The sequence below is a fragment of the Nannobrachium achirus genome (assembly GCF_963921795.1).
Source record: "Nannobrachium achirus genome assembly, chromosome: 23".
NCBI classification, from domain to species: Eukaryota; Metazoa; Chordata; class Actinopteri; order Myctophiformes; family Myctophidae; genus Nannobrachium; species Nannobrachium achirus.
The window spans coordinates 1,825,813-1,843,209 of record NC_137830.1 but is presented as its reverse complement, the minus strand read 5'-3'; the positions used below and the strand labels follow the sequence as shown (position 1 = coordinate 1,843,209).

At 43.5% G+C, this 17,397-nt stretch overlaps 1 protein-coding gene across 1 annotated transcript in view; it reads left to right on the top strand.

The window, feature by feature from the left end:
• dgki (diacylglycerol kinase, iota) overlaps positions 1-17,397 on the top strand; it is a gene marked incomplete at both ends in the record, with an annotated part of 153,944 nt that overhangs the window by 74,243 nt on the left and 62,304 nt on the right. The window contains 2 exons of the mRNA XM_080753901.1: positions 12,171-12,279; positions 17,200-17,295. Of these exons, the coding sequence (XP_080610027.1) occupies positions 12,171-12,279; positions 17,200-17,295 (205 nt within the window). The remainder of the gene's footprint in view (positions 1-12,170; positions 12,280-17,199; positions 17,296-17,397) is intronic.

The following is a 17,397-nucleotide window of genomic DNA, read 5'->3' as shown; positions in this document are numbered from 1 at the left end:
GGCTAATATAATATAGGCCGATGTGTGGGTCTCTCGCCCTAGCTCGCGCGCGCTGCTCTCTGTGCCAAATCATGTCCAAATGGAGACGCTTTTGCGCAGCGAGTGAGCCAGCGGAGGGCAAGACGAGGGGCAGAGAGAGAGAGAGAGAGAGAGAGAGAGAGAGAGAGAGAGACGTTGTCCTCTTCGTAGATATTCATATCTTGCTAAAGTATTTTCTGTCTGGTTTATTGCTGGTAGATTTTGCGAGACTCTCCCGCCGCCGCTGGTTTTATTTTTTGATTGCCCGTTTACGAACGTTGACCGCTGATAAATAGGCTAATGCGGCGCTTGCGGGGGTCCTGCGGTTACACACAGGGAGATGGAGGAGGCATTATTATGCAGCTTGGATACATTCATGTCCCTGGACAGACGTGCACGGACGATTCCTTGTTTCGGATGACAAAGTGCAGTGCGAGCGCAAACGTATCAATTAAATATGCAAGAATGTGGCAACTTCACCCCTCCCATTCGCACGACTAAACCGAATTATATTATGAGAATGTGGCCTCACCATTTAGGCCTACTGCTAATCTGCATAGATTCTCTGCCATTCCGCCATTTTTTTTGTACCATGCATGTTCCAAGCTCCTCCATGCTCCGGTTTAGATAACTACTGTACAACGCATTTGCCCTTCGCAATAGGGCCAGGTCTGTCTGTCTGTCTGTCTGTCTGTCTGTCTGTCTGTCTGTCTGTCTGTCTGTCTGTCTGTCTGTCACGCAGCAATGCATGCATGCGCTCAGCGGAGAGGCACTCAGAAAGCCTGGTGTGCGAGGTTACCTAGTTAGTAGTATAGTAATAAGGGTAATAATAACCCCTCCCCCTCTCTCTCTCTTTCCTTTAGTTGTCTTGTTATAGGCATATAGGCATAAAACGTACGGCTAAAGTGGATCAATGGATGTTTTATAATATAATAGGCCTAATCATATCTTCAAATACCTCAACATTTTACTTCAGTATACAGTATAAGTAAATCTACTTAGTTACTTTGCCCCACTGCGCCCAGTGAGAGAGAGAGAGAGAGAGAGAGAGAGAGAGAGAGAGAGAGAGAGATCTCGGCAAGCGCCGAGGTCCATTTGGTTACCAACTGTCCAACTCCATCATTAATAAGCTGGGGATTGTGGACCACCTCAAGCCTCAAGGACCACTGGTGGTATTTGAAGCAGATGATCAGATCGTGCAAAACTCGGAATACCCCGAAACGCTTTGCGTGGTGTCACAGGCGAGAGAGATGAAGCAGGGATCCCCACAACCTTCATAGATTCCATATAGTTTCATTGTTTGACAGCACAATCATCAGTGTATTTTGGATTCATGTGTGAAATAGCCGATTTACAAGCTCACAATGCCTAGCAGCAGGAGGCGGTGTGAGCTTGTAGATCTGCCATTTTTGGCTAAAGTTCTCAGAATAGCCTATACGCTAGGGTTCAAGTGGTTAATCTACTGACGGCCTTAAAATAATGATTGCTGGATCATCGGCTTCTACGTCGATGTGTGTAAGGTCATGTTGCACCCCTCTTGGCCTTGGGCACAACGTATGCTTCGCCAATATCTTTATATAGGCCTATACAGACAGACAGACAGACAGACAGACAGACAGACAGACAGACATAGAGAGGGGGTGGGGGGTGGGGGGGTGGGGGGGAGACGAGAGAGAGAGACCAGCTATGGTCCATTAATGTTCATGAATCTTTTTTTTTTTGCGCAGCCTCCTCACCAGCATGGTGCTTTAAAACGGCGAAATTAAACAAATATAGGCCTATTCACTATATAAATATTTTGTTCGTGGGCCTGTGTTTCGCCGTTAATAGTTCTCCTTGGCTTTATTTATTTTTTCCTATAGGCCTACGCCAATGTAATGTGCACAGGAGTATTTTAGTTGCACAAAAAACAACCGCTCGCCCAGAACGAACCAACGGCGCAGTACAAAACCAAGGCAGGCAGGGTCCATTTGGTTTCATTTTACGCTCTCAAGAGTTAAGGGTCTATATAGTTCCGTTTGGTTACTCTCCATATTTTAAATGGAGATCACCTGCATGGAAACCCTAACCCCTCAAGGACCAACACAGCACTGGTGGTCCCCGGACCACTGGTTGAGACCCACTGCTGTAGACTCAATATACTGTAATCATATCGAACAAAAATAAATACCCTATGAATTCAATGAAATGTCGGCTTGACAAGTGTAACGCTGACACTGCATGTGTAATGGATGTGTAATGAATGGATGGATGAAATAATAAAATGTACTTTTCATCATGTCTGTTGCTAAGGTATGGCAACATGACTGGTGTCTTGCACGCACGCGAGGGCGCGCGTGCAAGACACCAGTCATGTTGCCATACCTTAGCTTTTGCTGAACTGACGCCACTGGTAAACCCCGACTCCAGGGTCAGCGAACAAGACAGCGCTGATTTGGGACAAGCGCTAGAGCTGCAGGCTCGCCGTATGGCCGTGTTGCGTATCTATAGCAGATATACAAGCTCATAGCGTGGTGAATTGCGTGAGCTTGTAGCTCTGATATTTTCAACGCGCGTCACCATCGTACGACGAATAGGCTGATTTTTAACAGCACACAGCACAGAAGAAGCAGCCCGCAGCACGCTCACCCTTCGGGATTTAAACCACGCTGACAGATCATGATACAAAAATTATGATTTGTTTTAATGGTTGTAGCCTACTACTTTAACCAAATAATAATAAGAATAATAGGCTTAAATCTGATAAAATAGCCCAAAGGGTGCCACATGATAAAATAGCCTATATAAGGGAGACATTTTCCCAGCCGGTCACAGTGTCCGGTGCCGGTGGACTTTATAATTACCGGCCAATTAAACATTTTAACGGTCAATGGCACAACGTATGCTTCGCCAATATCTTTATATATACAGACAGACAGACAGACAGACATAGAGAGAGGGGGGGGGAGAGAGAGAGAGAGAGAGAGAGAGAGAGAGAGAGAGAGAGAGAGAGAGAGAGAGAGAGAGAGAGAGAGAGAGAGAGAGAGAGAGAGAGAGATCCAGCTATGGTCCATTGCTAATGTTCATGAATCATGGAGACTTGTAGAGGATTGATTGAATAGCCATTAGACACCTGGCACCCCCTCAAGAACCACTGGGGGGCCCCGGACCACTGGTTGAAATCCACTGTCAGTAAGAAAGTAATGACGTGCTGCCGTGCATATCACCGAAAAAAAAAAAAAAAAAAAGTAGGCCTATACCTCTGCCCTCATGAAAGTCAGGCAAGACTGACGTTAACCTTTATTTTATTTAGAACATAAGATGAAACCAAATGGACCCTTGTGTTCATGAATGAGTTAGAGCTTAAAATGAATAGGCTACAATGAAACCATAAGAATCACTGTACATTTACAGACATTTTTTATTTATTTATTTTTTTTACAAGACGCGTCACGCGTACCTCCGTGGCTGCATGGCATCGTTACAGGACACGGGACGCGTACCATCGCAGAGCAATCGTGTGCACCACGAGTGCCACTGGAGCAGAACTAACGCATGCATGCACGCACGCATATGTAAACAAAAAGCCATGCTGCACCCGTGCGTCGCTGCGCTGAAGAGGCACGGATCGCGCTTCATAGTGTGTGTGTGTGTGTGTGTGTGTGTGTGTGTGTGTGTGTGTGTGTGTGTGTGTGTGTGTGTGTGTGTGTGTGTGTGTGTGTGTGTGTGTGTGTGTGTGTGTGTGTGTGTGTGCGTATGGCGGCTTTTCCGTGCCAGCTAAGCGAAGCGACGCATGTGTGCCAAATGGCTTTTTGTTTACATATGCGTGCGTGCATGCATGCGTTAGTTCTGCTCCAGTGGCACTCCGGGGCACACGTTGCGCTGCATCAAAGCGTCTGGACGCATCGCGTCTTTACACGATGGTTCCGCGAAGGTACGCGTGACATGTCATGTAAAAAGAAAAAAAAAAAAAATCTCAGATTTTTTTTTTTTTTTTTACAGAATTTAATTCTGTAAATGTACAGTGATTCTTATATCAATGGTTTAATTGTATTCGTTTTAAGCAGTAACTCATTCCAGTTCAAATACAGACCAAACCATTCAATTCTATGCCATTGCCATCCACTATTGTTGCCTGTTCCGTTGCATTTAACAATGCAGACCTAAGAGTTTAAATATATTTTACTCTGTTGTGAGTAAAAATGAATCTGATCATTATAGAAGAGGGCTTTGCACATAAAGAGTGCTGCTGCATTATATCCTATATTAATTATATGAAGAAGTAATCCATTATTTGGGGTGACGACAACCAGAATGCAGAATAGACTATCATTAGTTGGCTGAGAATAATGCCACAATGGTTTAAATGATCTAATGTAACTTTGAGAAGCGCAGAGCTGGTCAGAGTCCAATCAGACCAGCTGCGGGAGTGCTAATTGGGTTGACTCGTTGACCTAGGCCTACTTAATTGCGCTATTCGGTGTATAATTGAAAAATGGAAATGCAATGACAGTAGGCCTATTAATTCATTTATAAAAATATCAAAATTCATTCAATTTGTCCACACAGTGTGGAAGGAAGACAGACAGACAGACAGACAGACAGACAGACAGACAGACAGACAGACAGACAGACAGACAGACAGACAGACAGACAGACAGACAGTGATTTATCCAGATGCTTTGCCATTAGGCTACTCACACGGAGTAATGTAATGAATATGCTGACAGACAGACAGAATGAAAAGAGTCCACGAATAGGCCCTCCTCCTCCTCCTCCTCGGCTGCGCGATCCCGCCAGCAGCGTCAGTTCTGCAAATGCTAAGGTATGGTAACATGGCTGTTGTTTTGCACGTGTGAAGGAAGGCACTCATGCAATACACCAGTCATGTTGCCAATACTTAGCAACAAGCATGATGAATTCATTTTAAGAAGTACATTTTATTATTTTCTCCTGTAATCAAGGTACGGTAGCTACCATACCCATGTGCGCCTCTGTAGTCTACTCCACTTGCTGCCTCGCTCGCATCCATTGGTGCGTTATGCATTTTTTCCGACTTTCACTATTTTAAGCTCTAACTCATTCATGAACACAGGGTCCATTTGGTTTCATCTTATGTTCTAAATAAAATAAAGGTTAACGTCAGTCTTGCCTGACTTTCATGAGGGCAGAGGTATAGGCCTACTTTTTCTTTTTTTTTTTCTTTTCGGTGATATGCACGGCAGCACGTCATTACTTTCTTACTGACAGTGGATTTCAACCAGTGGTCCGGGGCCCCCCAGTGGTTCTTGAGGGGGTGCCAGGTGTCTAATGGCTATTCAATCAATCCTCTACAAGTCTCCATGATTCATGAACATTACCTCTCTCTCTCTCTCTCTCTCTCTCTCTCTCTCTCTCTCTCTCTCTCTCTCTCTCTCTCTCTCTCTCTCTCTCTCTCTCTCTCTCTCTCTCTCTCTCTCTCTCTCTCTCCTCCCCCCCCCCCCCTCTCCCCCTCTCTCTATGTCTGTCTGTCTGTCTGTATATATAAAGATATTGGCGAAGCATACGTTGTGCCATTGACCCGTTAAAATGTTTATTGGCCGGTAATTATAAAGTCCACCGGCACCGGACACTGTGACCGGCTGGGAAAATGTCTCCCTTATATAGGCTATTTTATCATGTGGCTCCCTTTGGGCTATTTTATCAGATTTAAGCCTATTATTCTTATTATTATTTGGTTAAAGTAGTAGGCTACAACCATTAAAACAAATCATAATTTTTTGTATCATGATCTGTCAGCGTGGTTTAAATCCCGAAGGGGTGAGCGTGCTTCTTCTGTGCTGTGTGCTGTGTGCTGTTAAAAATCAGCCTAGGCCCTATTCGTCGTACGATGGTGACGCGCGTTGAAAATATCAGAGCTACAAGCTCACGCAATTCACCACGCTATGAGCTTGTATATCTGCTATAGATACGCAACACGGGGCGAGCTGCCTGCAGCTCTAGCGCTTGTCCCAAATCAGCGCTGTCTTGTTCGCTGGAGACCCTGCAGAGTCGGGGGTTTACCAGTGGCGTCAGTTCAGCAAAAGCTAAGGTATGGCAACATGACTGGTGTCTTGCACGCGCGCCCTCGCGTGCGTGCAAGACACCAGTCATGTTGCCATACCTTAGCAACAGACATGATGAAAAGTACATTTTATTATTTCATCCATCCATTCATTACACATCCATTACACATGCAGTGTCAGCGTTACACTTGTCAAGCCGACATTTCATTGAATTCATAGGGTATTTATTTTTGTTCGATATGATTACAGTATATTGAGTCTACAGCAGTGGGTCTCAACCAGTGGTCCGGGGACCACCAGTGCTGTGTTGGTCCTTGAGGGGTTAGGGTTTCCATGCAGGTGATCTCCAGTTAAAATATGGAGAGTAACCAAACGGAACTATATAGACCCTTAACTCTTGAGAGCGTAAAATGAAACCAAATGGACCCTGCCTGCCTTGGTTTTGTACTGCGCCGTTGGTTCGTTCTGGGCGAGCGGTTGTTTTTTGTGCAACTAAAATACTCCTGTGCACATTACATTGGCGTAGGCCTATAGGAAAAAATAAATAAAGCCAAGGAGAACTATTAACGGCGAAACACAGGCCCACGAACAAAATATTTATATAGCGAATAGGCCTATATTTGTTTAATTTCGCCATTTTAAAGCACCATGCTGGCGAGGAGGCTGCGCAAAAAAAATGATTGTGCTGTCAAACAATGAAACTATATGGAATCTATGAAGGTTGTGGGGATCCCTGCTTCATCTCTCTCGCCTGTGACACCACGCAAAGCGTTTCGGGGTATTCCGAGTTTTGCACGATCTGATCATCTGCTTCAAATACCACCAGTGGTCCTTGAGGCTTGAGGTGGTCCACAATCCCCAGCTTATTAATGATGGAGTTGGACAGTTGGTAACCAAATGGACCTCGGCGCTTGCCGAGATCTCTCTCTCTCTCTCTCTCTCTCTCTCTCTCTCTCTGCTCTCACTGGGCGCAGTGGGGCAAAGTAACTAAGTAGATTTACTTATACTGTATACTCAAGTAAAATGTTGAGGTAATTAAAAGATATGATTAGGCCTATTATATTATAAAACATCCATTGATCCACTTTAGCCGTACGTTTTATGCCTATATGCCTATAACAAGACAACTAAAGGAAAGAGAGAGAGGGGGAGGGGTTATTATTACCCTTATTACTATACTACTAACTAGGTAACCTCGCACACCAGGCTTTACTAACTAGGCAAGGGGCTGCCTCTCCGCTGAGCGCATGCATGCATTGCTGCGTGACAGACAGACAGACAGACAGACAGACAGACAGACAGACAGACAGACAGACAGACAGACAGACAGACCTGGCCCTATTGCGAAGGGCAAATGCGTTGTACAGTAGTTATCTAAACCGGAGCATGGAGGAGCTTGGAACATGCATGGTACAAAAAAAATGGCGGAATGGCAGAGAATCTATGCAGATTAGCAGTAGGCCTAAATGGTGAGGCCACATTCTCATAATATAATTCGGTTTAGTCGTGCGAATGGGAGGGGTGAAGTTGCCACATTCTTGCATATTTAATTGATACGTTTGCGCTCGCACTGCACTTTGTCATCCGAAACAAGGAATCGTCCGTGCACGTCTGTCCAGGGACATGAATGTATCCAAGCTGCATAATAATGCCTCCTCCATCTCCCTGTGTGTAACCGCAGGACCCCCGCAAGCGCCGCATTAGCCTATTTATCAGCGGTCAACGTTCGTAAACGGGCAATCAAAAAATAAAACCAGCGGCGGCGGGAGAGTCTCGCAAAATCTACCAGCAATAAACCAGACAGAAAATACTTTAGCAAGATATGAATATCTACGAAGAGGACAACGTCTCTCTCTCTCTCTCTCTCTCTCTCTCTCTCTCTCTCTCTCTCTGCCCCTCGTCTTGCCCTCCGCTGGCTCACTCGCTGCGCAAAAGCGTCTCCATTTGGACATGATTTGGCACAGCTAGAGCAGCGCGCGCGAGCTAGGGCGAGAGACCCACACATCGGCCTATATTATATTAGCCTATAGCCTATATATGATATACAAGTGACTCCAGAAGCACTTTCCTTTCATCTAAATGTGAGCAACTCCTCACAAATAATACACTAAGGGCCCTATTATGATCCAGGTCTTATGCCTTATGCCTTAACTTCTTTACCTTTTTTTCACTATTTTGAAAAACATTTTTAAATACTTCAAATGCTGATCTACATCTGCACGTTATGGACTTGCAGATCAGCTATTTGAAATATTTAAAAAACAAAAACAAAATAGTAAAAAAAGGCAAAGAAGTTAAGGCATAAGGCATAAGACCTGGATCATAATAGGGCCCTATGTGCGATGGAGGGAGGGGTGATCAGAAATTAAATCAATGAGGGGAGGAGGCGGCCAGAATGGTCAGAAATCTAATGTAACCTAACCCTAACCCAAAGCCCGATACATAATTGACAATTGGAGACCGGCCCGGCCCGAAGACCGACATTTTTCTAAACAAGCTTAATTGCAGAGTGCGTGTAGCGGCGGCCTTTTGTTTTCATTACATTTTAAATATTGGTGAAGAACAGAGACATGATACCCCTTTCCAACTGTCTTTATTCAATTGTGAAACAGGTCCCGACTCCCGAGGACAATTTAACAATGAACAATCCTTTGAGTTTGCGTTGTGCGACATTTGTGCAATTAAAATAAACAATCTCAAGTTAAGTATGTGTATAAAATATTAGAATGAATAGCCTTAATCAGTCAAGCAACGAAACATTCCCATTCCCTGGTTAAATTAAAGTATATAAATAGGCTAAACAAATAAAATAAACAGCATTTGTTATTTTAGTCCGTAACACAGCACTTTTCTTTGTATGAATCAACACTTATTCGTTCAGTTTAATAGTCCCAAAAATCCAGCGCTGGGCGCAAGGCCGCGCCGGGAGGCCGCACCGGCGAATAATCCAATCAGACAGCAAGCAGCTGAAATTAAATAAAATACATTTATAAATAAATGATAAGATCACAAGAGACCAAGATGACTACATTCTACGTTGGCCATTGGGTATATATTGCCAACAGTTAAAGGCTAGGCTGTACTCACCGATCTTATAAATTGTGATGAAGAAAATCGTTCAACGATGTCCTTCGCTCGGAGATGGTTCTGCCCGCAGCGCTGAAAACCCGTTCACTGGAACTGCTGCTGGCCGGGATGCAAAGCACAGATCTTGCCAATTTTTTTCTTTATTTATTTTTCTCAAGCCCGACCCAGCCCAAAGCCCGACATGTGCGTGACAAATTGAGCCCGGCAGGCCAGGCCGCTGCTCAGAGCTGAAGTTAAATAAACAAAACAAACAAATAACGAAATAAAGGTCTAAACACAACATAACTGAACAGAACTAAACAAATAATAAATAAAGCAATTTAACTGACAACTTAACCAGAAGGCAGCCATTCCGAAGGGCTCAACTTAGGAACACCAAACAAAACAAAAACAGTTAAATAAATAAATAAATAAATAAATAAATATAAATAAATTAACGAAATATGTATAGTCTCAATCAGTCAAGGATTAAAACATTTGGTTAAAATGCAAATATAAAAATGGGCAAAACAAATAAAATAACCAGCATCTGTTATTTTAGTCCATAAACACAACACACTTCTACTTAATATATTAGTCCCAACCAGCAGGGCGCAAGGCCGTGACTCATGCATGCGCTGATCTGAAAGTTACATTTCAACATCACATCATCGCCCAAATAATAATAAATAATATATTCGGAATGGCGGGGTGTTTCCAGAAAATGAAACGAAATCTATTTGGTTTCACTTTATACTCTAAAGATTTAAAAGATCCATTTGGTTAACAACTCTCCATAATTTAGCTGTGGACCACTTGGAACTTCCCCCAAGGACCAACGGTGGTCCTTGGCCAACGGTGGTCCTTGGGGGGGGGGGGGACCACCAGGACCACCAACTCACCAAAGGACCACCGGTGGTCCTTGAGGGTCTGTATTTTATCCCAATTCAAATAGGCCTATATAAAGCAAATTTGCTACGTCAGCCAAGGAGCACAGAAAGCATGCAGCCCACAGTGGAGACAGACCAACGCATGCTCGCATGAACGTCTGGATGTTTTATTTGATATACACGTCTACACACACACACGCAGGTTTAGCGCTGAGAATCAAATGGGTGGCACACATCTCACACGTGCGTTCCAGAGCAGAGCAACAAGTCAATCACGCGTACAGTTCATGGCGGCGCTGCATTTGACCGTGTCGTCTCACGCATGATGGCCACATGGCCATTAGATGTATGCGTGCGTTAACACATGCGTTCGCCACAAACGCCTAACACTACGCGACCTCGCGTTCCCCTGTGAGGCACAAAAGAGAAGGCACACAGGGACGCGTGCCGGCGACGTTTGCGCGTTCTGATTCAAAAGCCATTTGAAAATGACAGGAGACGTTCATGCGTTCAGTACAACACAGATAAAATCGAATGCGTGCGCGCGAGTGTAGCAACGTCCATGTGGCACGATTTGCGCTCGATAGTGTGCGTGCGTGCGTGCGTGCGTGCGTGCGTGCGTGCGTGCGTGCGTGCGTGCGTGCGTGCGTGCGTGCGTGCGTGGCTCTGTGTGTAATATAAATAAAAATCATCTAAGCATACTTTAACACATAGGATGGCAACCTGCCATTTTACCTTCCTTTGAAGTCCTGGCAAAGAAGTAATCCGAGTAGATGTGATCCAAGTATGTCCTGTTTATTTAAAAAATATATTTTCGTAAATGCCAGCTTCTGTTACTTCTGTTACTGTAGTTCCAGACTCTGTATGACTTTATTTATTACCAAGGTAATCAATAAAGTCACCTTACCGATCCTCACCGCGAAAGCGTGGGGTGGCTCAAAGTAGCTGACAGAGTATAGCATCTTGCAATGGGCCTGGTGTACAAGATACACTACACCTCCAAGATACCCATGTACCTGACAAACTACTTCTTAAAGGTCAAGGATGTCCACAATCACAACACCAGAGGCAGCTCCACTAATCATGTTCAACCCAAATTTAACACTAAACAAGGCTCTAATTCGTTCTCCTGCTCTACCATCAACATGTGGAACGCCCACACGGAGCAAAAGAAGAAAACATTAATATGTGGTCGGACATTGCAGATAAGCTTAAGGCTATGATTCAAGAAATCACTATATAGTGGTAACAGCCTAGCACAGGCATGCACTATTGTACATTCCGTGTTGGTCCGGGGAAAGGGGGTGGGTGGGTTTTCTTTTCCTTTTCTTGTTTTGCTATTGTTTGTGTTGTTTGTCTGTTAATTGCATTTTTCTTTTGATTAATGTTTTACTTTTTCTTGTTCTATTCATATGTATGTCTCTAATTTCATGTTATGGAAAATAAAAATAATTGATAACAAAAAAAAAACATGTGGAACGCCCTTCCACAAGCCTTAAAGGAGAGCAAATCCCTAGCCTCCTTCAAAATTGGTCTGAAAAGTCGCCTTCAGGCGGCTGCTACTCGAGACTTGTAAATAGACTAAGCCCCCATGCTTCCTATGTTATCCTATGTAAAGTACTGTGTTCTATCCGTCTGTCTTTCAATGTTATATGAGATACATAAAGTGGTTCCTGTGTAAATAAGCCTCAAAGCTTACTAGTATCTCCATGTACCAGTGATTTGTGCTGCCATGAAACTTTTTCCTATTGCAAACTGCTAATACACTCTTCAATCAGTCAATCAATATAGCATTCAGAGATTGTGAATCAGCTTAGGTGGTTCGGGCGTCTAGTACGGATGCCCCCTGAGCGCCTTCCTAGGAAGGTCCTCGATGCGCGTCCCACTGGGAGGAGACCCCGTGGCAGACCAAAGACCAGATGGAGGGATTATATCTCCAAACTGGCTTGGGAACGCCTCGGCATACTCCCTGAGCGAGTGGAGGAAGTTGCCCGGGATTGCCCGGGGTTGGAACTGTTACCCCCGCGACCCGATTCCGGATAAGCGGTTGAACATGGATGGATGATAGTTGTCTGGCTACGCGAGACTACTGTCCTGTCAATAAATGCATAAAAGTCCTAAAATGAATGTAAAACAACACAACATGACCTTTGATCTCTGTGTCTCCCTCTAGGAAGGCCATCTCCAGGTCAGGTCTTCAGCATCTTGGACCTTCTCACCTCTCTGTGTTGTCCAGTGTTAACGGACCCTCCAAGGAGCTCAGCACCTCTGTGGACTGGACGGTACGACCGCACGCACATGCACATGCACATGCACATGCACATGCACATGCTCAAGCACACACACTCAGACTGGTGCGATCAAATCCAGACCATCACCAGTGGAACCATCCATGCCTACTAGGGATGCGAAGATATACCGGTACGGATCGTAATCGCGATACAAACGTCCGCGATACGGTTGAATCGGTACATTCAGTGTGTACCGGTACAATAGACGGCCGAAATCGTGATGGATCGTACCGTGAGTGTCTGGATCGGTAAATTCCGCGATTGTATCGGTTCTTCCATATAGTATTTCATTCCTGTGTTTCCGAGGCGCCATGAATGCACCATCATCAGCCGTTCAACCCCCTCCCCAACAGCCAGTCTTTAACGCGAGCTGCGACTCGGACAGCCGGACAACATCTGCACTCTGCATGCAGGCAACGAGGGAGACAGACAGTGCAGCGAAATGCGAGTGAATCAACAGACGAACTAGCAGCCCCACGGGTTAAAAAGATGCAAGATTAGTTGTACAGTACTTAGCTTTATAACATCCAAGTCCGCTGCGCTGATTGTTGTCACAGAGTAGCACAGGCTGATCGAGTGATATGTAATCAACAGCCGTTTCTTAGCGAATCTCCGACGGACAATTGATTGAGATCATCTTCTGCGCTATATTAACTGCACACACACAACAACAATGTTGCTGGGTGTTGTAGGACTACTGCTTGCGTTTAAAACAAAGTATTTGTCACTGTTCTACAACTTTCCTGTTGATGCAAGCAACTCTCTCACTTTCTCTGCTGCTAGTTCTGCTCTGCATGGGAAAGAAGCCTAATTTATACATCGCAGTACAAGGGTGTCGCACCTAAAATAGCAGACCTACAAGCTCACAATGCGTCGTGGATGCGACGCGCTGTGAGCTTGTAGGTCTGTTTTAAAACATTTTGGCTATAAAAATTGCATAATCCTGGATTAAATATAATATAATATAATATAATATAATATAATAATACAAACCAGGGAGGGACTTTATTGTTTTTCAGGTCAAGGACCCCTTAGCTCAGACAGAGATCAAGCAGGGACCCTCGCTGTAGGCTAGGCATTATAGCCTACTGTATCACACAAATATTTGGCAGGCCCCCTGTAATAACCCTGGATTGGGGTCCCTGACTCCCAGTTGAAGACATATAGGCCTACTAATAATGACATAGGCCTTCTATATGATTAGTTATGAAACAATTCTACAATAGCCAGCAGCTTTGTGTTCTCCCAGAATACTATAGGCCTATGTTGGGTTGTTAGACAGAGCCTAGTACTACAGTGAAACAATAAATTGCCTTGAATTTAAATTTCATACATTTTTAGTCGCCATGTTTTGTAAATTTTGGGATTTGGGCTTGAATCGTGAATCGTATCGCATCGTATCGGGAACAGGGGTGGATCGCGATGTATCGTATCGGCAGGATTTCAATGTATCGCAATTATATCGTATATCGCTGGCAGTGTATCGAGGTCCGTATCGTATCGCCTCAGTGGTCGAGATTCGCATCCCTAATGCCTACTAGTGGTTCTCAACCTGTGGGTCGGGACCCCCAGTGGGGTCCTCAAATTATTTTGGGGGGTCCCCAGATGATTAACTTATTGTGCAACATTGTTTTCTCACTCAACAGTAAACAAACCAACATAAAGTGTAAGTGTATAGAGGGTATCTGCACATTTCTAAAGTGACAATTTAAGGACTTTGTAATACCTCTGAAATGACAAATTAAACCTTGGCCAAATTGACAAATGTTAGAGGCGGAAATTGTGAAAATAGAGGATCTACATGCTCACAACACCTTGTGTTGCGGGGTATTGTGAGCATGTAGATCTGCTATTTTCTGTAGATATTTTGAAAAATCTTGAAAATGTTTGCAAATCATTGAACGTATTTTTAAAAGCTAACTTTTGTAACTCAAATCTCTGCTTCTGGGGGGTCCCTGGAACAACACATTTTGAGATGGGGGTCCGCGGTCAAATACATGTAATTTTAACTCATATAGTGCCAATCCCGAGAAGACTCGTGAAAAGTACTCAGAGTACCCGGAGTGCCAATCCCGAGTATACTCGTGAAAAGTAATATATTACTGTAACGGCGGATATATTACCGAGAACAATGGCCGGAGGTCCGGAGACGAAATCCGTCGCTGATTTCGCATCATCACGGCTCCACGAGCACAAAATAGTCCCATCCATAACATTGAGGTGGACGGGGGATCTCATCTTTAATGTCCATTATCTCAAAACTACACTTTAGAAGCTAGGATGGAGGCAGATGCTCGCTTATGTTACACATGTATAAAAGCTCCCGGTCCACCATTACACAACTCCACGTGGACAACGATCGGTTCCGGCGCAGGACGCGATGACGTCAGACCGGAAGTGTTTGCTCTGTGGACTTCTGGCCTTCAAAATAAGATAACGGGGGTGATGCCAACCTGAGACTGGCATCGTGGACTTTATAATCCGTTAATTTCATGGGCACTAAATGAGTTAATACCTCTGAAATGACAAATTAAACCTTGGCCAAATTGACAAATATTAGAGGCGGAAATTGTGAAAATAGCAGATCTACATGCTCACAACACCTTGTGTTGCGGGGTATTGTGAGCATGTAGATCTGCTATTTTCTGTAGATATTTTGAAAAATCTTGAAAATGTTTGCAAATCGTTGAACGTATTTTTAAAAGCTAACTTCTGTAACTCAAATCTCTGCTTCTGGGGGGTCCCTGGAACAACACATTTTGAGATGGGGGTCCGCGGTCAAATACATGTAATTTTAAGGGGATTTGGAAGACATATAGAATTGGTCAATTCAAAGACTTTTTCACGATTTTTGGAAAATAGCAGATCTACAAGCTCACAGCGCGGCGTGAGCTTGTATATATATATATATATATATATATATATATATATATTTAAAGCATAAAATAAGGGTTAAAATAATTATGCGTAACAGTGTGTTCCAGGTCTAAATAATACATTTCTTTGTATGACATCAACACAGTCTCTTCTCTGTCTCATTCTAAAGCAGGGGTCTTCAACGTTTTCATGCCAAGGACCCCTTAGTTGAGAGAGATGAAGCAGGGACCCCTTAGTTGAGAGAGATGAAGCAGGGACCCCTACAACCTGTTCATAGATTCCATATAGTTTCATTGTTTGACAGCACAATCATCAGTGTATTTTGGATTCATGTCAACTTGTGTTTTCAGATATTTAACCACTTGAACCGTCAATACTTAATAAACTTGACCTTTCACTCTGTACTTAGTCTGCTCTTTTCCCTTCTACACCAAACCTCTTTGCCAAAAATAGCCGATCTACAAGCTCACAACGCCGCTTGTAGATGTGCTATTTTTGGCTAAAGTTCTCAGAATATGGACACTAGGGTTCAATTGGTTAATATAAAAAAGGAGAAAAAAAGGTCTCTATCACACAAAGATTTGGAGGACTCCCTGTAGTAACTCTGAGGACCTCCTAGGGGTCCCGCACCCCCTGTTGAAGAGCCCTGTTCTAAAGCAGCATAAAGTGAATAAACACAGTCTCTTCTCATTGTAAAGCAGAGAATAAACCTAATGAATAATTAAACGTGTGATTTAAAGCTGATGAATGATTTAAGAGGTGATTTCACTCCACAAGCTGTGAGTAGCCTTGATGTTGGCGCCTTCCTGTGGTGGAGCCAGGAGGGACACTGCTGCTGCCTCACTGTTGACCTTTAGCTGTATGCAGGGCACGTGTTGTGCGCACACGCACATGCACGAACGCACACACACACACACACACACACACACACACACACACACACACACACACACACACACACACACACACACACACATATAATACACACGCTGTACACATCCAACACAGTGCAGTAATTATAATTTTAATGATAACAGAATGGTCCAGATTGTTACCATATTTGACCTGCTGGATAAATATACTCATGATTATTAGAGCTGTACAACTATTAAAGGACAACTTTAGTTTTTTACAACAAGGGTTCATATTTTCGATTGTAATTAAAGAATATAAAAGATGAGTATTAAAATCTTTTCATTTACTTCTTTCTATTGTTTTAGAGATTCTTATTTCAGTGGTTGGGGGCATGCGTACAAGTGGCTAGATATGTCATTTTACACAGAATAAGCCCATTCCCAAGATACAACGCAACCTTTCATGGTTGGATGTGACTTATGGGGGCTAGAAGTGTTACTGTAAATAGTAATAAAGAAACTGTAGGCTTATTGTGTCTAAAAAGACATATTTAGCCACTTGTACGCATGCCCCAATGCGTACGCATGCCCCACATTTTAACACGGTAAATACGATAAAACAATAGAACGAAGCAAATGAAAACATTTTAACACTCACTTTTTCTTTTCTCTAATTACAATCTAAAATATGAACCCTTGTTGTAAAAAAACAAAGTTGTCCTTTAATGATAGTCTTATTCATTATGATATCTCTTAAAGAACAACCTTGTTTTTTTTACAAAAAGGGTTCATATTTCAGATTGTAAGTAGAGAAAAGAAAAGATGAGTGTTGAAATGTTTTCAATTACTGCTTTCTATAGTTTTAGCGTTAGAGTTTCTTTTTGTTCTTCTTTTTTTCAGTGGGTGGGGGCATGCGTACAAGTGGCTAAATATGTATTTTTAGACACAATAAGCCCATTCCCAAGATGCACAGCAATCTTTCATGGGCAGATGTGACTTATGAGAGCTAGTAGTGTTACTGGAAATAGTAATAAAGAGTTCGCCGGCTTATTGTGTCTAAACATTCTAAGTTTAAAGTCCTTTAAGTTTCTGATTTGTGTGTGCGTGTGCGTGTGCGTGTGCGTGTGTGTGTGTGTGTGTGTGTGTGTGTGTGTGTGTGTGTGTGTGTGCGTGTGCGCAGGAGAACGCAGTTAACGGTGAACACCTGTGGCAGGAGACCAGCTGTTCAGGAGATCTGTGTTACCTGGGAGAAGATACCTGTCTGCTGAAGACTGCAGTGAGTTGCATGTTCTCCCAGTGTCCCCACAAACACTCAGGGGAGTTAAGATTTCCAAATCTCAACAAAAGACACTGACAAGAAAGAGACACTGGTGTCTAC